At 40.8% G+C, this 24,098-nt stretch overlaps 1 protein-coding gene and 1 non-coding gene across 2 annotated transcripts in view; one reads left to right on the forward strand and one right to left on the reverse strand.

Moving 5' to 3' along the window:
- Positions 1 to 24,098, forward strand: part of Epb41l5 (erythrocyte membrane protein band 4.1 like 5) — a 118,257-nt gene that overhangs the window by 14,094 nt on the left and 80,065 nt on the right. The window contains exons 3-11 of the mRNA XM_059280230.1: positions 187 to 291; positions 12,017 to 12,059; positions 14,173 to 14,251; positions 15,989 to 16,033; positions 16,447 to 16,499; positions 19,433 to 19,553; positions 19,680 to 19,767; positions 20,857 to 20,945; positions 21,926 to 21,995. Coding sequence (XP_059136213.1) covers positions 187 to 291; positions 12,017 to 12,059; positions 14,173 to 14,251; positions 15,989 to 16,033; positions 16,447 to 16,499; positions 19,433 to 19,553; positions 19,680 to 19,767; positions 20,857 to 20,945; positions 21,926 to 21,995 — 693 coding nt within the window. The remainder of the gene's footprint in view (positions 1 to 186; positions 292 to 12,016; positions 12,060 to 14,172; positions 14,252 to 15,988; positions 16,034 to 16,446; positions 16,500 to 19,432; positions 19,554 to 19,679; positions 19,768 to 20,856; positions 20,946 to 21,925; positions 21,996 to 24,098) is intronic.
- LOC131925881 (small nucleolar RNA SNORA51) lies at positions 12,573 to 12,698 on the reverse strand. The gene has a single exon (XR_009383381.1). It is a non-coding gene; the product is annotated as a small nucleolar RNA SNORA51 (small nucleolar RNA).

A 24,098-nucleotide genomic window follows, 5' to 3' on the forward strand; every position in this document is an offset into this window, starting at 1 on the left:
GTGAGATCCAGGACAGGCTCCAAAGCTACACAGTGAAACCCTGTCTCGAAAAACCAAAAAAAGAAAAAGAAAAAACAAAACAACTTAAGAAATAAGCGAAAGACTAAAGTACCTTTTTCTCCCTAAGATCAGGAATGGGACAGTGACTGCTTAAGCCACTTACTAATCATCTTCTTGCTGTTTCAGAAAAAAGCCAAAGGACAAGAGCTGTTTGATCAAATTATGTATCACCTGGACTTGATTGAAAGTGACTATTTTGGTCTGAGATTCATGGATTCAGCCCAAGTAGCTGTGAGTATCTTTTGGAGGCAATTTTCACATCATGGCCTAAGTGCTTGAAGGCTAAAATATACTTAATGCGTTCTTTACTTGTGTCTTTTCCCAGGTCTGAAACATGCACTCCTTGTCTTAGTTCCTCTGTTGTTGGTTAAGATAGGGTCCCGCTCTATAGCCTGGGCTGGTCTCAAACTGGCAATCTTATCTTGCCTAAGCCTTACAAGTACTAGGATTTTATATATATTGGTACCACCATACCTGGCTGCTCCTTGCTTTCCAGACACCTGGAATACTTTTTTTAAAAAAAGATCTGGTCCTATTCTGAATTACTAGAGCAACATTTTTGAAGGTGGGGCTTGGAAATCTATGTTTTTAACAAATACTATCTAGGATGTTGTGAACCACTGTGTAACAGAAAGACTGCTAACACTGGAGTTTTATATGCCCTTAGATAAATGCTGTTAATTTATAAAGTAAGCAGACCAGCATATCTCGAAGGTTCCTTTTAGATCTGTGATTCTGTGCTCATAAAAACTATTCTCTGTGCATTTTAGATGAAAGAACAGAGTGTGTAACAGGGTAGAAAGTTGGAAGCTAGTCATGGAACTGAGTGCTGTATTGAGATTTCACTGATAGACGGTAGGGTTGGGATAGATTTGTGGTTATCCTCAAAACTGAAGAGCAAAATTGTTAAGTAGTAGTAATCTTTCTTCTTTTTTTGGTTTTTCAAGACAGGGTTTCTCTGTGTAGGCCTGGCTGTCTTGGAACTCGCTCTGTAGACCAGGCTAGCCTCAAACTCAGAGATCCACCTACCTCTGCCTCCCAAGTGCTGAGATTAAAGGCGTGCGCCCCCCCTCCCCCGGCTTTTTTTTTTTTTAATATTTATTTTATTATTTTGTGTGTATGTGAGTGTTTTTTCTACATGTATGTGTGAAGTCAAGAGGGCATCTGATCCCCTGGGACTGGCGTTACAGATGGTATTAAGTCACCATGTTGGTGCTGGAAATCAAACCCAGCTCTTCTGCAAGAGCAGCCAGTGCTCTTAACCGCTGAGACACTTCTCCAGCCCTTGTTTCGGAAAACTTTATGTAGAAATACGATATAGGATTATTTAGAAGAAGTTAGACTGAAGAAGAGAGAGTTCAGCAGTTAAGGGCACTGACTGGCTGCTCTTCCAGAGGACTCATGTTTAATTCCTACCACTCACATGTCTGTAACTCCAGTCTCAGAGGGTCCAACACCCTGTGGTGATATATTGTGTACCCTAATAAAACTTGCCCTGGCTGTCTTGGACCAGGCTGTATAGACCAGGTTGGCCTTGAATTCACAGACCTCTGTCCGCCTCTGTCTCCTGAGTGTCGGGGTTAAAAGCATATGTTATTTTACTTGAGTAGAGTTGTCCCTACAGTGTCCTCTGTAGCCACCAAGGTCCAGTTCAGAATCCTGCTTTGCTTATTGTCGTGTCTCTGTGGCTGCCTTTAATCTGAGACGTTGTGCTTCTGCCGTGTTGTTATTCTCATGACTGAAACTTGTGAAGAAGCCGGGCAGTTACTTTGTGTGGTGTCCCTTTCTGTAGGTTGTTGTCACCTCCTGACGTAGGTTCATTTTAGAAAGCAAGTAATCTGTGTCCCTGTCTGTCCACAGTCTGTCCTGTAGTGTCATTGTGTTCCTGTGTCCCTGTCTGTCCACAGGCTGTCCTGTAGTGTCATTGTGTTCCTGTGTCCCACTCTGTCCACAGGCTGTCCTGTAGTGTCATTGTGTTCCTGTGTCCCAGTCTGTCCACAGGCTGTCATGTAGCGTCATTGTGTTCCTGTGTCCCACTCTGTCCACAGTCTGTCCTGTAGTGTCATTGTGTTCCTGTGTCCCTGTCTGTCCACAGGCTGTCCTGTAGTGTCATTGTGTTCCTGTGTCCCACTCTGTCCACAGGCTGTCCTGTAGTGTCATTGTGTTCCTGTGTCCCACTCTGTCCACAGGCTGTCCTGTAGCGTCATTGTGTTCCTGTGTCCCACTCTGTCCACAGGCTGTCCTGTAGCGTCATTGTGTTCCTGTGTCCCAGTCTGTCCACTGGCTGTCATGTAGCGTCATTGTGTTCCTGTGTCCCACTCTGTCCACAGGCTGTCCTGTAGTGTCATTGTGTTCCTGTGTCCCACTCTGTCCACAGGCTGTCCTGTAGCGTCATTGTGCTTGATAACCAGTGACACTGACTTTGTCACTTGATGACATAGTGTTTTCCAAGCCTCATTTCTAAGTTGTTCTCTTTCCCTGTTGAATTTTTTTCATATATTCCAAACTCACCATGTAGCTGAGCTAGCCTTAACGTGTACCATCATGTCCTGATTTTCCTTTTTCTCTTTGTAATTAATTGTTTTGTTAACAGTTTCTCTGAGACTGTTCCCCATCAAGCTATTTATAAATACATTGATTCCTGTTTTATTCAGTGTGTTGTTACTGTTGTTTATTTTGATGCTCACATTTTCCCAAGTTTGGCCAATGTAAGCTGCTTCAAAATGCCTTCATGTTCGTTTAACCCAAATGTATCGTTCTTTGTGCTTTAACTTACTGTCTGCCCAAGAAAATGCTCCAGGCTTATCTGGTGTTTCCATCTCGGTCCTGGAGTTAGCAAGTTATTTGGTAAGCTTTGTGATAAGATTTGAGAGTATAAGATTATAGTTATCTCTCTCTACATATAGATAGATAGATAGATAGATAGATAGATAGATAGATAGATAGATAGATAGATAGATAGTGGATGGCATGCAACCTCTGTTAAGTTCAATTTGAATCTGATATTACAAAGGTTATTACAGTGTTTTCACCTCATATTTGTAGTAATACTTCTTATCTACAGACAAGCCTATCAGTATTCCTTGACCTCAGATGGGGTTATGTCTGAATAAATCTATCGTAAGTTGAAAGTGCTGTAAGTTCAGAATGCATATATCTACTGAATAGCATAGCTGTGCACTGCAGTTAATGTAGAGTCTTGGTTGTTTATCACACGATAAACAATCCTGGGGACTTACTGGAAGCCATGGCTCACTGCCACTGTCTCTCATCACAGTGGAAGATAATGCTACTGCTGTCATTCGTCTGGGGAAAGATCAGAAACAGTGGTTTCTGTTAAATGGTTGTTGCTCTCACACTATTGTAACCCAAAAATTGTGGAGGTCTGACGGTCCCTGATCAGTTTCTCCATTTCTCCTGTGCAGATGCTGACTGTGTTTAAGCCACTGACTTATTCCTGGGCTGTTTTATTTGGGAGGAGGTAGGGCGTGTGAAACTGTTGTGTTCTGTTATCTTACATACTACACAACAGTATAAAGAACTCTTGAAGTCGTCTACTCTGGAGATGTGGTTTGACAGGGGGATTATAGAGCAGAGAGAAGGCATGCTTGAGGAAAACTGTTGATTTCAGCTAGGGAAGCCATAGCATTGTTACGTCAAACTGGGCCACTTTAAAATAATGAGATACGTTTTTTATATTATAAAATTTGCCACTTTAGATTGTGTAATTTGCTTTTAGGACATTCAGAATTGCACAACTATCATTAATTTCAGAACACATCGCTCATCCTTGAAAGGAGCCCTGGATATTATTACCACTTTGTCCTCATTAACCCCTCCAACACGATACTCTGATTGAGTACTGTACTTCTATTCATTTTGATTTGCCTATTTTGAAAATTTTGTATAAATGATCGTCTAGTTACAGTCTTTCTTATCAAAATGTTTTCTTTTTTTAATGATTTATTTATTATTTTTATTTTATATGTATTGGTGCTTCACCTGCATGTCTGTGTGAGGGTGAGCAATCCCCTGGAACTGGAATTACAGACAGTTGTGAGCTGCCATGTAGGTTCTGGGAATTGAACCCGGGTCCTCTGGAAGAGCAGCCAGTGCTCTTAACCTCTGAGCCATCTCTCCAGCCCTCAAAATGTTTTCAGAGCTAGTATTTGTTGTTTGTAAATTTTTCAGTATTTGACTCCTTCCTGGGGCTGAATAAAACATAAGACTATACCACACTTTGTTTGGTTCTGTTTGACTGTTGTGGGTGCTGCCCTGAACATCTTTGTACTTCAGGGCACACTTCAGTTGTCAGGGTTATGCCCCTAGAAAGGGAAGGGGTTATCTGGTAACTGATGCCATTTTGTGGACAGCTCAAACATCCCTACAGCAGATACACCATTCTGCAACCCCCAAGCAGTGCCTAAGATCGCAGTGTTCCATAGTGGCTACACTAGCTCACATTCCCACGGCAATGTGGGAGGGTTTCTTTCTCACCCCGTCCCCCCACATCTTCATCAGCATTTGTTTTTTCTTTCTTGATGATGGCCATTCTGACTGGGGTGAGACAGGATCTCAGTTGTAGCTTTGATTTGCCCTTTCCTGATGATCCTAAAGAGGGTGGCTTTTCAATTATTTATTGGCTGGCTGTACTTCATTTGAAAAGCGCATTCTCAGTTTGTTTGCCCATATCTTGTGTACTTGGTATTCTTGGGTGTTTAATCTTTTATCTTCTAGATATTGTTCCTCTTGGAGATAGATAGCTGGCAAGATGCCCTGCCATCCTTTAGACTGTCTCTTGACTCTGCTTTCACTTTATAGAAACTCTGCGTCCTATGTATTTAGAGTGTGTGTGCGTGTATACTCTGGCAGGTCCATGACATGGAGCACGTATGGAGTTCAGAGGACAGTTTGGGAGTTGGTTCTTGAATTCCACTTTGTTGGGGTGGCATTTATTTTGTGTCTGCCACTGCACAGCAGACACACTTTGTGCTGGTTGGTTTTTGCGTTTCCAGCCCATTTTTTTGTCCCCACCTCGCATTTCCCCATAGAAGTGCTGGTGTTACAGATGCAGACCCCTGTACTGGGTGTTTTTAGTCTGGGTTCCAAGGATCATACTCAGGTCCCCAGGTTTGTGTAGAAAGCATTTTTACCTCCTGAGCCATCTCCCTGGTCCCATGTATGTTCTCTTTAACGTGTTACTGTATTCTAGTCGCAAGTACTGAGAGGTTTTGCATCCATGTTCATCAAAGAACTTCTTCCATGGTTTTTTGGGGTTTTTTTTCTGTTGAGTCCTTACCTGGTTTTATTAACATGGTAATACTTTATAGCAGAGAGTTTGGAAGTATTCCATCCCTTTCTATATTATGTAATACTTTAAGGAACATTGATGTTGGTTATTGTTAAAGGTAGATAGGGTTTCTTTAAAGGCAGTGAATATGTCTAGTTCTGAGCTTTTCCTAGTTGAGAATTTCTTTATTATACCTTCAATATTGTTTTTAAGATGCATCTTTATTTGATGTGTATGGGTGTTTTGCCTGAATGTAGGTCTGTGCACTACAAGTGTGCATTGCCTACAGAGGCCAAGGCATCAGATCCCTGTAACTAGTTATAGATAGATGAGATAGATGTTAGTTGCCATGTGGATGCTGGCAATTGAACCCCAGTCATCTGGAAAAGCAACTAGTGCTCTTAACCACTGAGCCATCCCTCCAGCCCTTCAATATTCTTGTTAAGTCTCTTGGTTTAATTTTGGTAGGTCATATGTCTAGGAGTTTATTCAGGTTTGTTTGTTTGTTTTTTTTTTCCAACTTACAAGTTTTCAAAATGGTCCCTCATAATCATCTGGATGTCATTAGTATTTATTGTAATTTCTTTGTCTCTGGTTTTATGAATATAAGTTGTCCTTTTATTATTATTATTATTATTATTATTATTATTATTATTATTTTGGCCTGTGGTTCACCAATATTGTTTATCTTTTCAAAGAGCCATCTCTTTGTTATGTTGATATTTTATATTATTCTTTGATTACTGTTTCATTAATCTCAGCTCTCATCTGTGTTATCTATTTCTTTCCATCTTTTAAGTTTAGGGTTGGCTTTTTTAAGACCTTGAGGTGTTCCATTAGGTCATTGATCTCTCTAATTTCCTAATGTAAACACTTGTTTTAAAGATTTATTTATTTTCATTTTATGTATACGAGTGCCTGCATTTATGTGTGTGTGCTGCATGCATGCCTCGGGCCCCTGGAGTCCAGAAGAGGGCCTCAGATCCCCTGGAACTGGAGTTAACCTTCTATGGGTGCTGGGAACTGGAGCGTAGTCTTGACAGAGCAGGAAGCTGACTTGGCACCTGAACCGTCTCTACCCCAGTGTATGCACGTTATCAGTTACTGTTCTTGTTGCTGTGACAAAATACCTTAGAAAAGCAACTTACCCTCTCTGACCTCCACAGGTACCAGGCATGCACATGGTACACATACATATATGCAAGACAGAAATACAAAAAGAATAAACTTTAAGAGTGATTTATGGGCGACGGGAGAGTGGTTCAGTGGTTAAGAGCACTGACTGCTCTTCCAGAGGACCTGGGTTCAATTCCCAGCACCTACATGGCAGTTCACAACTGTCTGTAATTCCAATTCCAGGAGACCCAACACCCATGCACATGAAATAAAAATTTAAAAAAAAAGAGTGATTTACATACTTAGGTCATCAAATATCAGTCATAAATTTGACATTTTAAAAAATTTGAACAAAAGTAACCTGGAAAATATTTTGTGATGTCTGGTCTAAGTCTTCTTTTGCAATGACTTATGACAGACTGTTAACTAAGGAAAGCAGACACTCGGGAAGAGTTAGCATCTAGACTAAACAGAAGTATTTCTCAGTTACAAATCCTGTTTCCTTAGCATGTATTTTTTAACATTTTCTAAAATAGTTTAAAATGTTAAAAGTGCCCCTGCTCACAGAGGTATTTCTTGTAGCTACTGTTTTGAAGGGTAGTTAACACATTCATGCTTTAGGCTCTTTGCCCTTTGAGCAGTGGTGGTGTGTTTCTCCAGGGAGCTGGGTGGGTGTTCAGAGGCGGGGCTCACCGAAGGGCTGTTTACACACTGGAGGGCCTGGGCCGAGGGCGCGCGTGTGTGTGTGTGTGTGTGTGTGTGTGTGTGTGTGTGTGTGTGTGTGTCTGTGTGTTGATGTTTTAGAAGCTTCCTAGGTAATTGTTCGGTTTAGTTATGTCAGTTATGTTTGTGCTTATATATTATTGTCTTTTAAGATACATGAATAAATTGTTCTTCCATAGCTAGCTGCTGAGGGTGAAAGGAAATACAGCTTTCTGCATTTTTTAATATCTTAAGTTTATCAACTAAACTAACGGAAGTCAAGGGGAATTTGTTTTCTTTTTAAGGTGTAAACTGTTTCAGTTTTACGTTAAGCACCCAAGAGTCTGTATCTGCATGCCTTCCATCTTTATCTTCTTAGCAATTTAAACATGACTCTCAGAGACCCTGGTTCTAGGAAGTGCTTCAGCACCTTTTCTGAGCTCTGAATTTTCCAGTCCCTGCTCTTGGAATGTGGAGGAGATAAAAGAAAACAGATTTGAGAATTCACAAGCATGAACTCAGACCTTTTTCATAAGAACGGTGACTCAGGACTCCCCCAGCTCTCAAATCGCACTTTAAAATGTGTTTATTTGGTTGTCTTATTGGAGCGGAGATACTAGACTCCTTAGAGAAGACTGAAATTACTGCTTGGTGTACGCCTATAGCCCTTTTTCTGCTGGGAAACCTTTGTGTTTAATGGTAGGGCATGGTTAAGAGTGGAAAAGTGTAATCATGGGAATAGTCTTTGGGGTTTTGTTTTTACGTTGTATTTATTTTACACTTTATTTTGTGTTCATGTGTGTGCCTACATATGATACACGTGTGGAACTCAAGGACAGCTTGGGGGAGTCCGTTCTGTTCCACTGTGGCCCCAGAGGTCTAAGTCACCAGACTTGGCGGCAAGTACCCTTTCCTGCTGAGCCATCTTAATGGTCCCGAAACTAGTCTTGAATAGATCCAACTAGGAACAGATTTCTTAACAACTGGGAATGATTTTAGTAAGTGATCTGTTTCCTTCTTCTATTGCCTCAAAATTTATAATTAATTGGCAAGCGTGATGGTGCACACCTTTAATCCCAGCACTCAGGAGACAGAGGCAGAAGGCTCTGTGAGATGTAGGCTAGCCTGGGCTACAGAGCAAGTTCCAGACCAGCCAGGGCTACACAGTGAGATCCTATTGCGAAGCAGGTGGGGGTGGGGATGGTTATCATTAGCCTATTGGTTTTTCAGTGTACTGTTAACTGTTCTTCAAATACAGGCACATCAAAGAGAAATTCTTTCTTTCTTCCAGTTTGAGGGAAGTTGAGAAGGAGTCAAGAGCAACCATTCATATCTTGGGGAAATGCATGTAGTTTACAGGGGATAGATCTTGGGGGTGGTGAGACTGTTGGCTGTGTACTTTTTTTTTATGTATGTGTGTAGGATACATGTGTGCAGGTACCCATGGAGGCCGGAAGAGGGCATTGGAGTCCCTGGAGCTGGAGGTAGCGGATGAGCCACCTGGCATGGGTGCTGGGAACTGAACGCAGGTTCTCTGAAAGAGAAGCAAGTGCTCCTAACTTCTAAGATATGATCATAACTCTAGCCCCTGCTTTGTAATATTACTCCCCAAATCCGTAATTATCTATTATCAAATGTCGTAATAAGGAGCTATTATTCTTAGCAATAAATTGTGTTCATAACACTAGTAATCTTCTAAGTATTTTTTGCAATTTTATTTTTCTTTTCTGTGTATGAGTTTTTTGACCGCATGGATGTCTGTGCACCACGTGTTACAGTGCCTGTAAAGACCAGAAGAAGTCGTCATATCCTCTAGAACTAGAGTTTCATATGGTTGTGAGCTGCTTTGTGGGTGCTGGGAATTGAACCCAGGTCCCCTGTAAGAGCAGCAGCCAGTGCTCTTAACCACTGAGCCATCTCTTCAGCACCTCACCAGTAATGTCAATTACTATTTTATTATTAATTGTTACCTTGGTCTAAAAGAATATACATTTTGTGTATACACATTTGTACATGTTGATGAAACCATTTGTAATACTTTCAGTGAGTTCTCTGACATATAGCAGTATGGCCAGGCATGCTGGCACATACCTTTAATCCCAGCACTCAGAAGGAAGAGGCAGAAGTTGAAGGCCAGCCTGGTCTACAGAGTTCCAGGGCAGCTAGGGCTATGTAGAGACGCTGTGTCAACCACCCCCACATTTCCCCAAACAGCAGTATCTGTTTCAGTCTTTAAGGATCTGCTTTCGTTTCTTAATGGCTCCTCCATTGTGCCTTTGTCCTAGGTAATGTTCTAACCAGTCCATTATTAGGTGGTTGACTTGTAGTTTTCTCCTGGAATTCCTTGTAGGGAAATCTCTGTACAGTCGTTTCTGAGTCGGACATGGGTTCTTGAGGCATTCACTACTGTCCACTAGTAAGATTGCTGCCTGGAAGGGGTGTGCTCATTTGTGCTCACTGCCATGCACCACAGGGCTACCTAAGACAATACCCAGGGGACTAGCCATCATGTTTGTGGGTTTTTTATTCTGTTTTTTTGTCCTCCCACCCCAACTACAGTAAGAGAGAGAAAACCTGAGCAACTTCCAGGTCTGTGGTTCTGAAAGAAAACATTCTAGACACAAAGCTGTTTTTATTTCATGCTCAGTATGTAATGGCATTAGGCCACTTTGAGTCTGGGATAGTTGAATATTGGGTTTCTGGGCCAAGATGAAAGCATTATTTGCTGCCCCAGGTTGAAATCATTCCTAATAGATCTGTTTTCTGCCTGCCAGTAGGATTTATACAGCTGAACATTTGCCATGCTGAAATGTATTTAAAAGGGGATGGCCAATAATGTATTAAATGAGATGGCCAAGTAGCCTCCACAACTTGGAATCCAGAGGAAACATAACATAGGACTGGGGCGTGGCTCAGCTGCAGGATTCTTGTCTAGCATATCTGAGGCCCTGGGTTCAGTCTCCCCCACCATCAGAACTAAGACAGAAAGCATTGCACAGTCACTGCTTGAGATGTTTACAGAACAGCTTACTCAAGGGTAGAAGGGCACTCTGCTGCTGACCCAGTAAGAGCTCTGTGAGTCCCTCTTTGGGACCTTGAGGAAGAAGGGAAGAAGAGGCTAGGCAAATAGCAGGGAAAGAAAGCAACCAGCACCGGTAGCGGGGCAGCCTTGTTTATCTTTGCCCAGCAAGATGGCTGAAAGTGCGTCCTTGGCTCTGTGGACTCCTTAACACAAGAGCCCTCCCTTCCTTGGTGCTTGGAATTGAAAGCATGCTGAAGCGAGCTCACCCGTGTGTATCGTAGCTGGACCAATGCGGCCTGTCACTGTGAGGGCCTGACGTAAGGGGTTTGTAATGAGCTGGGAATGCTTTGTCAGTGGAAACATATGGAATTGTTAGGTTTGTTCGTGTTATGAGCATTTTCCAGTGCAGAGTCTATAGAAATGAAAAGGCTGTTACTGGCTCACTCAGACTGACTGGGCAGCACGGCTGTCCTGAGCATGGCCGTGTTGGGTCTTCTAGTGTGGCCACCACGAAGGAGGTGGTTCAGCAGCTTAGTCTCCACCGTGTAAAGGTTTCTCAGGCAGCTGCCGGCTTGAAACAGTTCTGTTGCAGACTGATCAACATGACCCTCTGCTGACTGCAGTGTCTTCAAGTACAAATCCCTGCAGACCCCAGAAAGTCTGCTCCTTTTGTAGTCATGTATCTTGAGGTTCTTCAAACCACTTTTCAGGAACCAGTGGCTATTCAAGAAAACTAAACTTGAAGTCTGTACAAAAGTTTCTCTATAACACGTGCCATAATATACAATCTTCTACTTGTCATCCTTAACATCCACTTCTCTTTATTTTCATGGATTTGTTTTTCACAAGGCTTAACTATTTTATATATACTGGCTGTGTAGCACACAATAAAACAGCACACACACACACACACACACACACACACACACACACAAAGACTTACTATTGAAAACAGAACTGCTTGTCAAGTGTAAACATTTCTAAAATTATTTGTTTGTTTGTTTGTTTGTTTGTTTATTTAGGTTTTTTGAGACAGGGTTTCTCTGTGTTACAGTCCTAGCTATCCTGGAACTCACTCTGTACCAGGCTGGCTTTGAACTCACAGAGATCCTGCCTCTGCCTCCCTCCTGAGTGCAGGGACTAAAGGTGTGCGTCACCATGCCCAGCCCAAGTGTAAACATTTTTATAAGGCAGAGGGACAATGACTGTTTGTTTAATAGACATTTTGGGGGGGGGAGTCTCATTTTTAAGCCCTCAGGCTCCTTCAACGAGTACTGAATAGTCACTGTTTTGCAAAAATTCAGATAGTATTTTCTCTGCTCAGTGTTTGGTTCTGCCAGTGAATCTTGTAAAGGAACGGGATTTTTCTCTCAAGTTTCCCTTCTGTACTTATTTATGGCGGTGCTGGTAAGTGCTCTAGAGCGCCGCTGTCTCCAGCCTCTTCTCTCTAGTTTAGCCTTTCTGGAGAGCCATTTATTGGGAACTTCGGGTATGACAAAGCCATAAGAGCCACCTTGAGCTGGGTGGTGGTGGCGCACGCCTTTAATCCCAGCACTCGGGAGGCAGAGCCAGGCAGATCTCTGTGAGTTCGAGGCCAGCCTGGTCAGACACCAAAACTACACAGAGAAACTCTGTCTCAAAAGAAAAAAAAAAAAAAAAAAAAGAGCCACCTTGAAAGAGAATTTGAAAGAATTCAGGCCCTCTGCTTTTTCCTTTGTGAAATACTGCATAATGGTTGTCAACAAAGTTGTAATAAGCAATAACTCTTGTTAAACATTAAATTCTGCCATTTGCATAAGTACTCAACTTTATTTTTCTGTTTGCAGCATTGGTTGGACAGTACGAAAAGCATCAAAAAGCAAGTAAAAAGTAAGTGTTGAAATCATTTGTGAAATAATGCAAATAAAGTATATCAGAAACACTAATTCTTAATAGTAAGGACATTAAAAAATCATGTTTCCTATGAGTTTCTTTACCACCTGCTTTGTCAGTCAGAGTCTCAAGATACAAGATACACTTAGGTTGGTCTGCAGCTCAGAAGTCTTCCTGGCCTCCTCAGTGCTAGGAAAGTTGGTGCCTGACGAGCATGTCTGCTTTCTAAGCCTTGTTTCTTTGTAATGTACCGAGTCAGTGCCCAGTTTATATAGGGTTAACAGTGATCTAGACTCAAGAGTCTTGTAACTTGAGCTTATAGGAGGGATATTTGCACCTTACAAATTGGATTGCATTCTTATGAAATATTTAACATCTCTTTAGGTAATTACTTATGTTGATATTTTGTTGGGCTTCCCCACTCTATTTTGTTTGACTGTTTTTGTTTGGGGAGGTTCTACCTGCCTCTAGAAGATGTTTCGAGACCTTAAGGCTGTATCCATTTTTCCCTTGTCTTTCCAGAGTTTCATGATACAGACTATCCACAGTGACCTAGGCTAAGAAATGTGTGGTAGATGTGCTCTGTCTCCTTTGTCTATGCAGTCAGCTGACAGCCTGTGGCAAGCGCTAGAGACCTGTCATCCTTTTTCAAAGTTTTCCTCAAAAATAATTTATTTTAGGTGTATGAGTGTTGTGCCTGCGTGCGTATATGTGAACCATGTGTGTGCCTAGTACCCTCATAGGTCACAAAAGGTCATTGGATCCCTGGAAACTGGAATTACAGACAATTGTGAACCACACGGATGCTGGGAATCAAAGCCAGGTCCTTTTCAAGAGCAACAGCTGAGCCATCTTTCCAGCCTTTACTTACATTTCTTTTAAAAGAAGAATAATGAAGCCAGGCAGTGGTGGTGCACGCCTTTATCCCAGCGCTCGGGTAACAGAGGCAGGCAGATCTCTGTGAGTTTGAGGCCACCTGGTCTACAGAGCAAGATCCAGGACAGGCTCCATGCTACACAGAGAAACCCTGTATTGAAAAAAAAACAAAACAAAACAAAAAAACAAAAGAAGAAGAAGGAGGAGAGGGAAAGAGAGAGGGAGAAGGGAGGAGGAGGAGGAACCAGTGCTGAAGAGATGGCTCAGTGGTTAAGAGCACACACTGGTCTTGTAGAGGACCCACATTCAGTTCCCAACACCTGTATCAGTGGCTCACAATTACTTGTAGCTCCAACTGCAGGGGATCTGACACTTTCTTCTGGATTCTGTGGATACTTGCATCCACACATGTACATAATACCCCACCACCACCACTACCACCACCACCCACCACACATGCACATAATTAAAACTAAATCTTAAGAATAATGAAATGAAATGATGGGGCTGGAGAGATGGCTCAGTGGTTAAGAGCACTAGCTGCTCTTCCAGAGGACCCAGGTTCAAATCCCAGTACCCACATGGCAGCTCACAACTGTATCTCCAAGATCTGACAGTCTCACATAGACTTTCATTTGCAGGCAAAACACCAGTGTACATCAAATTAAAAATTAAAAATAATGAAATGAAGTAACGCACATAAAATGGAGTATTATTAACTCGGCAGAACTTGAAAATGCCAGTGTCCAGTCCCCACAGCCTGGCTTGTCCCTGTAGTGTCAGATTTCAGGGCAGTTTAACTCTTGTCCTTATGAAATCCTGGGTCAGGGTTGCTGAGAACACACAGTTAGTGAGTGCACTGGACTGGGTTTGAAAGTGTGGGGTGCCTGGCCTTGAGCAGTTACTGGCATCGCATTCCTTGGCGTTTGCTAAAAGTGTAGCTCAGCAGGTTTTCCAGGTTGGTTGATTGTGCCCTTAAGATTATGCATTTGACCCTGAACTGTTAGAATTAGTGTCGGGCTCTCTGTCCTGAGGTGAGGGATGACTGATAATGCTGTGCTGTGGTTGGTACACTTTAAAACTTTGTGTCACACTTCTGCCTATGTTCTCTTTGAAATAATGCTACAATGATCTGTTCTTTTCTTTCATACTTTAGTAATTGTCAGCAGACTCGCCGACTGACAGGTCTTAGTAAATCATTACAAACGAACGCTCTTTTCTTTTTTAACGACAGTTGGCTCTCCCTACTGTCTTCATCTTCGAGTCAAGTTCTATTCCTCGGAACCAAACAATCTTCGGGAGGAGCTGACCCGGTAAGCCTACACTAAGGTTGGGTCAGGGTTAAGACTTAAGGCCACTCCTGGGATTCCTCAGCCTAGCAATAAGGTCTCAGGTGAGTTTTTAATTCTAGAACAAGATGTTTAAAATGTCGGATTCTAGTCAGGTAAAATAGCTCATGCCTATAATCTCAGCACTCAGGAAAGTAAGGCAGGAGGATTACTATGGATTCAAGGCCAGCCTGGGCCCCATAGTGAGTTTCAGGCTAGCCTGAGCTACAGTGTGAGATAGACCTTGTCTTAAAATATTAAAATAACTAAAATAAAGTGTATGATTCTTTTACAAACAAACAAAAAAAGAGTTGATTTTCATGCATCCAGCAGATGTGACTGGTAAGTCAGTTCCTAGATTTTAAACAGAACTGATAATGTTTTGATAAATTACATTCTTATACTTACTGACATCCACTATGATCTGTCTTTTGTTAGCAACTTCATGTAGGTTGGCTCCTGACTTTTTTACTTATAAATCGCTATTGAGTAATGACGATATTAGATCCTGATTTGAGTAATTCTGAATAAAGCTTCAGGTTGTATCCATTTCTTTATTTTACCCTGCGTCCGTATCACATACGAATTGCTTCTTGTACACAGTCCTTGTTAGGTGATGAGGCTGAGTTGTTAGAATACCTTTGGAAAGATTTCCTTTTGAATTCCCTGGCAGTGAGCTGCTGTTAGCCTTACATCTCTCATACAGAAGTGAGTGTGTTGTCAAAGTTAGGATGGGTCACGGGACTCATTTACATATATAAAGTTAGAATGGGTCACGGGGCTCCTTTACATGTATAAAGTTAGGATGGGTCACAGGACTCCTTTACATATATAAAGTTAGAATGGGTCACGGGGCTCCTTTACATGTATAAAGTTAGGATGGGTCACAGGACTCATTTACATGTGTAAAGTTAAGATGGGTCACAGGACTCCTTTACATGTGTAAAGTTAGGATGGGTCACAGGACTCCTTTACATGTGTAAAGTTAGGATGGGTCACGGGACTTGTTTACATGTGTAAAGTTAGGATGGGTCACGGGGCTCCTTTACATGTATAAAGTTAGGATGGGTCACGGGGCTCCTTTACATGAATAAAGTTAGGATGGGTCACAGGACTCCTTTACATGTGTAAAGTTAGGATGGGTCACAGGACTCCTTTACATGTGTAAAGTTAGGATGGGTCACAGGACTCCTTTACATGAATAAAGTTAGGATGGGTCACAGGACTCCTTTACATGAATAAAGTTAGGATGGGTCACAGGACTCCTTTACATGTGTAAAGTTAGGATGGGTCACGGGGCTCGTTTACATGTATGAAGTTAGGATGGGTCACGGGGCTCGTTTACATGTATGCTTCTGACATTTTCTCTGCAGTTGCTCTGCTCCGCTACACTCTGGCCTGCTCTTCTCTCTCTCTCTTATCTTCAGCTGTACTTCCTTCCACCTCTCAGAGCTCTTTTTCTCTATTGTTTTTCCCGTACACATTTTCTTGTGGTAAAATTCTGTAATTAAAAATGTTCTCTCAGGGTGTGGTGGTGCACACCTTTAATCCCAGCACTTGGGAGGCAGAGGCATGGGGATCTCTGAGTTCTGGCCATCCAGGCTGCATGGGTGAAATCCTGTCTTAAAAAAAGAAAAGGGTATTCTCAAGTTAAAATGATAGGATTTTTTTTCCATATTAAATTGTTCTATTTAGTTATTTTGTGTCTTTTATTTTCCTTAGGTATTTATTTGTTCTGCAGTTAAAACAAGATATTCTCAGTGGGAAGTGAGTATTAAATTATTCAGTACATAACTGCAAAATTCTTGAGTCGTAGAAAAGTAACATAGAAAATAAGTTCACTGCAAGGCTGGCGAGATGATAGCTCAGTGAGTAAAGGACCTGAATTTGCACCCCAGCACCCATGTAAAACCCAGGAGCACAGTGGCCTGTGTAACCCCAGTGCTGGGGGCTCGCTGGCCAGCCACTGTAGCCAAAATAGTAAGGTGGGAAGGAGCAGAGGATGGTTCTGGACATGGCCCTCGGGCCTCCACGTGCTCACACGTAGGCAAGTGTACTTACATATATATACACATAAGTCTAGAGTTGTGTAAAGCAAATTGTCAAGATGCAATATAAATTATTGTTATTTATCTTAAAGATTATGAAATTGACTTAGCCAATTTATATTTTGATCTCAGATTAGAGTGTCCTTTTGATACAGCCGTTCAGTTGGCAGCTTATAATCTGCAAGGTAAGTGGTTCTTGTGCTTAAGACTGGAGCATAATTCTTTTGTGTGATGATGCCTGTCTAAGGAATAAAAATAACATCAGACAGCAGGCTAGAAAAGACAGCACTGGTGTTTGTGTAAAATTGTGCCCATGTCCAACTCTTGACTTCTGCTTTGATTTAAGACTTCTTTAAAAAGTTACTGTTTTCACTGCCTTTCCCTCTCAATTCTTTGCTCTTTTAATTTTCTTTTTTAAAATTTTTAAAAATTTATTATTTGTTTTTATATTATGCATTGGTGGTTTTGCCTTCATGTCTGTGTGAGGGTGTCAGATCCCCTGAAACTGGAATTACAGACAGTTGTGAGCCGGCATGTGGGTGCTGGGAGTGAGACCCAGGTCCTCTGGAGAGCAGCCAGGGCTCCCGACTGACGAGCTCCTGCTCTTCCCACCGGTAGTGCTTTGAGACAGTTTGCGGCCTGCCTGCTAACTGAATAGATGCTAAGCTGATCGTTTTCATGAAGAGAATGCCGTGGCATGAGAGTGGCTTATCGTGGCTGTTCACTCAGAAAATGAGTTCAGGAAGAATCAGCACACCGAAACAAGATCAGGCCGGTGCACATTTAAAAGAGCCTGTTGGTCACTTTGAGGTGTTTTTTAATAAATGAGGTTACTGGGAAACTTACCCAAATACTTCTATTTAAGTATTTTTCTCCTTAAATACTAAATGTCCCCTAAAGTTGACATTTTAAAGGAAAACTATAATTTGAGCCCTTGTTCACCCATTGAAAGGAAACATTTTTCTGGAATATCTCTGTATATACTGTAATTAGAGTTATATTTAACGATGCTCAGGACTTTAGGTTTTCGCCTTCTTAGTGGTTGTACTTTTGTTCTAAGATCAGTAGTATTTGTCACTGTGTGGATAACAAAACTAAATTTGCATGTTTTACAGTAAACCTAGTACATTTGCTTTTTTATCTGTCTATTACTTAAAGAAAGCATATTTTCCTGATGATGAGAATTTTTATCTGCTTGATTTTTTTCACTATTCTTATCTGTCTCCAAATTAAAACTTGTTTTCTATCTGCATAATGAAGGGGAGGCATTAGTTTGAAAATGCTGTCTGTATTGTTTGTCCCTCCTGACAGCCAAAGTGTATGCTTTAAAATGAGGTTTCTTGATCTGCACATAGAGATACCAGTCCCTGGCACCCATATAAAGATCTGGTAAAGGCTCCTAGAATTTTGGAGCTGAGACAGGCAGATGCAAGAACCTGACAGCCATTCAAAATGGTGGGACACTGGGTTTAAGGCAGTGAGTCAGAAGCAATAGAGGAGACACCTGACGTCCTCTTCTGGCCTCTGCATGCACAGGCTGTTGCACGAATCCTGAATGGTCTTAATAAAAACCCTGAGTCAGATATTAGGGTGAAAGCTGAAAGATCCGAGAAGCAGAGTAGCCAGCCTCTTACCTCACCAACTCCTCAGCTTGAAAGAGACTGAGCTCCTGTCTCCTCCTGCCTTATATTCCTCTCTCCACCCAACCATATCACTTCCTGTCTCCACCTCCCTAGTGCTGGAATTAAAGGTGTGTGATCCCTAGTGCTGGAATTAAGGGTGTGTGCCACCACTGCCTGACCTCTATGGCTAACTCCATGGCTGGGCTCTGTCCTCTGATCTTCAGGCAAGGTTCATTTCTTAGATTACAAACAACATATCACCACAGCAGGCAGAAGTATGTGCCCTCAAACACTTAATTACATACACATTCACACACACACACACACACACACACACACACACACACACACAGGATATATATATCCTATCTGTGTGTGTGTGTGTGTATTTACATACATACATACATATATATATGTGTGTATATATTTTTTTATTTTAACACATTTGACTCACTAGTGCTCAAAGCATTAGTCTCGAGGGGATAGGAACTCCAACTGAGTGGTTACTATTATTATTCATTATGGTAAAATAATTTCTCCATGTATTTTTTTTTCAAAAATTTTTTTTAGTATTAATGATTTTGCATTCCAGACAAGTATTATATCTTATAATATGATGCTATATACTGTGCATCTTGGGTAGATTTTTATAGCTAGCATCTGATTGTCTTAAGAATTTTAAGGTCAAAGATATATTTTTCCTCTATGGAAATACAGGAATTTATTTTCAAAAGCTAAGTATTAGTATATGAATAAATGAGGAGAAAGGTATAATTAAAAATATGCCACCAACAAATGTGATTTATGTTGTCTTACTCTTCTTCTATTGCTATGACAAAATATCATTACCAAGGCAGCTTATAAAGTAAGCATTTAATTGGCACTCCAAGTTCCAGAAGGTTAGAGTCCTTGACCATCATGGCGGGGAACAGGGCAATAGGCAGGCAGGCATAGCGTTGGAGTGGTAGCGGAGACCTCACATCTAATCCCCAAGTATGAGGCAGAAAGAGGATAACTGGGAATGGCATGGGAATTTCAGCCCTCAAAGCCCACCCCCACTAACATACCTCCAACAAGGCCACCGCCTAATCCTTTCCGCCAGCTTTGGCCCAGGCATTCAGATATAGGAGCCTTGGGAGCCATTCTCATTGAAACCACTGCATTTGTGTGCAGCCAAGTCCTGGATCTAGACTAGGTTTACAGGGGGAATGGTCTAGGCATCATGAATGGCTGGTAGCTTAAGAAAGAATTTTAATAATCCTCTTCATCTTTATTTGCAAAATATATTTTTTAAAAAGGATTTTCTTAAAGGTTCTCTCTGTGTAGCCCTGGCTGCCTTGGAACTTGCTGTGTAGACCAGGCTGGCCTCTAACTCACAGAGATCCACCTGCCTCTGCTTCCCGAGTGCTGGGATTAAAGGTGTGCTCCACCACTGCCCATCTGGGATTTTCTTAGTATTATTAACACAGCATAACTTTGTGAACTTGTATTTGTAGCTGAACTTGGCGACTATGATCTTGCTGAACACAGTCCTGAACTTGTCTCTGAGTTCAGGTTTGTGCCCATTCAGACTGAAGAGATGGAACTGGCTATTTTTGAGAAATGGAAGGAATACAGGTAACTCATAATTTGATCACATTTTTTAAAAATCACCACCACCATTATTTTGTATTTATTTTCTTTTGTTTCTATTTTTCACTAAAAATCACTTTAGACTTATAATTACTATATTTTAAATTTCAGAGGTCAGACACCAGCACAAGCTGAAACCAATTATCTGAATAAAGCCAAATGGCTAGAAATGTATGGAGTTGATATGCATGTGGTCAAGGTAAGCTCTATTTTGTGGTACCTTTATTAAAAATGTATTCCTGGGATTAGAGGGATGGCTCAGCAGTTAGGAGCAAGTGCTGTTCTTGTAGAAGTCCTGAGGTTGGTTCCCAGCACCTGTGTCAAGGTACACACAAATACCTATAACTGTGTCTCCAGGGGATCTGATCTGATGCCTCTCTTCTGGACCCAGTAGGTGTTTGTACTCAATGTGTCCATACACATAATTTAAAAATAATAAAAAATAAGTCCTTTTTAAAAAATTGATTCATTCTTTGCAATTTTTATTCTTTTTTTTTTCCCCCCAAGACAGGGTTTTTCTGTAACAGCCCTAGCTGTCCTGGAACTCGCTCTGTAGACCAGGCTAACCTTGAACTCACAGTGATCCACCTGCCTTTGCCTCCACTGCCTGGCTCATTTGTGACTTTTAATGCAACTATGAATTTTGTAGTATGAAAGAAGGCATGGAGTTTGTATAAAATACCTCTGAGTATTTTTGATGTGTGATAGGTAGGGGAAAATGGTTGAAATTAGGTATTGAAAGACTAGAATAAGCTGAGCGTGGTGGCTCACACCTTTGATCCCAGCACTGGAAGGCAGAGGCATGTGGGTCTCACTGAGTTCAAGGCCAGCCTGGTCTACAGAGCAAGTTCTAGGACAGCCAGGGATATGTAGAGAGAGACCCTGTCTCAAAAAAACAAAAACCACAACAAAACAGACTCAAATCTATAGAAAAATTCATTATGAAAGAACAGAAAACTAAAATTCTAGAAATGTACACGGATGCTTGTAAGATGTTGATTTTTAAGCTGAGAAACAATTTTTACTAGTGTTTAGGTCACTTTTTTATTATTAGTTACTGTTTTGTATCACTGAATCTTACTATTGAGTAGACTTTGCTACAAAAATAGTTCTGAAAGCAAGGTTAATACTTTGTAGCTTGAAGAGGATTATTTGATGAAAACGTCTTGAATATAAATATTAGCCTATATATACTATTTAATTGCAAAAAAGAACCAGTTGTGTGAAAACTTGAAATCTGTTTCTTGTGTACAAACATAATGCATTTTATATTCTCTTCTTAAATTAGGCTAGAGATGGGAATGACTATAGCTTGGGACTAACTCCAACAGGAGTCCTTGTTTTTGAAGGAGAAACCAAAATCGGCTTGTTTTTCTGGTAAGCAGTGTGAATATCAGAGGTACTCTGGTTTTTAATGAGCCAAGGCATTTATGCTGTTAATGAATGAAAATGTTTGGCAATCGAATCCTGAGAAGTTTGCAGGTGAAGAAGTTGTGTTTGCTATTCTGGTATTCTCTGCAATCTCTCAGAGACAGAGACGTTCAGAGTCCTCTAGCTCTGTGTCCCAGTGTGTGTCTCAGTGTGCTTATCTTATGTTTGTGTACTTTTGAGATGTGCTTTCCACGGTGACCCCTCCATGTGGTTCTCACTGTTAGGATTTTCCAAGGCTGCCCTATCTGCAACAGAAAAAGGAGGGAGATGTTAGTGCTTCTGTTCCCCCTGCTGTCAAGTTTGATTCCTCCTCCTGTTTCCCAGCTTCTGTTTCCACACTTAGAGATGGTGTACAGATATCATGACCCTAAAGCGTAGAATTGGGCAACTGTTTGCATTATTACATTTTTTAGAACGAATGCAGCATTTAGGCATATGTTACAGACAGGAGCTAAAGATGGCCCATGTTACTTCTCTTGTGACATGCCAAGACTGTTGGCTTCAGCCTTCCTACCCAAACTCAAATTCACATCCAGGTGTTACTGATAAAAAGAGAGCAGGAGACCCTAGTCAGTAATGTTTTCCTTTACACCCTTTAAAAACACTTAATGACTTGTTCTTATATTTAATACCTGTGCTGTTTAGCCCTGAAAATTTTCTTTAGGGTTACAGAATTCATTGTGCCACATTAGGGGTGTGCAAAATACATGTTTCTCGTTTCCTTCATATTTTGAATGTCTGACATATGGGCAACATCAGTTTCTTAGTTGGTTGCTTTTGAAGTATATGTTTGCCTTCCCTTTAGAGACTTTGACAGGCAGAGCGGCCTGCCTTAACCTTCTTACCTGTGTTCGGAGATAAGGAGACATCTTTGATATAGGAAAGGATTTTCCCCTAATATGGCTGTTGATCTCATGTTATTACAGGCCCAAGATAACCAGATTGGATTTTAAGAAGAATAAACTAACTCTAGTGGTTGTGGAAGATGATGATCAGGTAGGAATTATACTATATTACTTACTAATAGTAGTTGCATGGTAACAAATGGGGATGTACCTCATAGAACAAAAACTCAGCATATACTTTGAAGTAAATTCCTCATTCAGGTCAGACCATTCCTAAAAATGTACTTTTGTGCCATTAAACTTAAAGATAATATAAAAGCTTATCATCTGTTATTTCTTGTTGATCATGTATCTGTCGTGTACAAAGGTTACATTTAAGTGACTTGATTCCTTAATTCCTGATAAGAGTTAAAAGAACAAGCAGTTGCCTTTTATCGGAACGCTTTGGAGGCAGGGACAGGTGGATCTCTGAGTTCAAGGCCAGCCTGATCTATATAATGCTGGCCAGTGAGACCTTGTCTCAAAGAAACAAACAAACAAAAAAATCCACCTGGTGATTATTTTTTACAATAAAATATGATTTGAGTTTTTTGTCAATTTTTTTATATAATTTCAGTGTGGTCCCATTTAAAAATGATTTTTATGTATTTATCCTAGCTTTTATCGTATTTGGGCATATTTTCATGTTCCCATTCAGCTTATAATTGACTTTTTGGTTGTACTTATAGATGTGATAAGCAGTAGCAACAGTCAAGTTGTATCACTTTTTCTGAAGTTTTGCAGATATTAAATTCTTACTGTTTTAAGTTGGAGACCAGATAAGTAGTATATTGTATTGTAATAGTAACCTTCTTCCATTTCTCTGTAGTTATTGAGGATATATGTAGACCTGATTAAATATAGTAACTAGCCAAAAGAGTAAGACTATAGCTTAAGGTGAGGCCCTAGATGGCTATACTTTTTTAAAATTTTTTAATATGGGCATTCGACAGGTCACTTTTATAAATCCGTCTCTGAGTTTTTTGATCTTAGATAAGTGAAATGATAGTTTATCAGAAAATCGGTTAATGGGAAGCATTGCTTTTTAATCAGTGCACTTTGGTTTTCTTTTCTTGTTACACCTAAACCTGTTCATTTATTAAACAGAAAAGGAATTTTGTGGCTGATATAGTGTGATGGTTTTTACTCCGCGGAATGAATGAGAAACATTCATTTTCTCAGGGGAGTCTGAGTGCAGCGGATTGCCTAGTGGAGAAGTTCTTTTAACAGTGTTGTTGATTAGTGGTGATACAGGATTATATGACCTTGGCAAGGCTGCAGAATAGACACTTAGCTCATGACATCATTTTCATGCATAAAAATGATACATAACCGAGAAAAATAGAATTGATATGAAAGAACTTTATAATACAATAAGTGAATTTTTCATATGGTAATAGTTTTATGTGTGAGTTTTTAAAAAGAAATTTTGTATTTGAGACTTTCCTATCTGTGTACGGATGTTTTCATCAAATCCACCCCTCCTTGCCTCCCCACTGGTTCTTCCATTCCTCCATTTTTTACTTGTTTTGATAGTATTTCAAACTACTGTATCTGTTGTGTGAGGTAGTTCTCATTTTGGATGATTTTGAGTCTTTTCCCCTTGTTTACATTTCCCTAGATGTGTTTCATAAAACAAAAATCCAATTACAGAAGATACAAAGGTCCAGAGTTCCATTTTGTTGTTTTTTCACTGGTATTTTAGATTTGTATTTTGCTTAGTTCCTAGGAATTTACAGAACTACCTTTGTATCTTGGTGAAGTTTGATCTTCAAACTTTCTTACCAAAACTCATAGTTTGGGCCAAAGAGATGACTCAGTGGTTAAAGGCACTTGTTCAAAAGCCCAGTGACCTGACCCTGAATTCTGTTTTTCTTTTCTTTTCTTTTTTTTTTTTTTTTAAGCATACCTGTCTTAGTTATGGTTTCTATTGCTGTGAAGAGACGCAATGACCACAGCAACTCTTAGGAAGAAAACATTCAATTGGGGTGGCTCACTTATAGTTTCAGAGGTTCAGTCCAGTATCATCATGATAGGAAGCAAGGAGGTGTACAGGAAGACATGGTGCTGCAGTAGTAGCCAAGACTCCTACAACTTGCAGGCAACAGGAAGTCGACTGTGTCATACTGAGCGAAGCTTAAGCAAGAGACCTCAAAGCCTACCCTCCCCGTGACACACTTCCTCCAACAAGGCAATACCTATTCCATCAAAGCCA

This window comes from Peromyscus eremicus, chromosome 15, assembly GCF_949786415.1.
Source record: "Peromyscus eremicus chromosome 15, PerEre_H2_v1, whole genome shotgun sequence".
Taxonomy (NCBI): Eukaryota; Metazoa; Chordata; class Mammalia; order Rodentia; family Cricetidae; genus Peromyscus; species Peromyscus eremicus.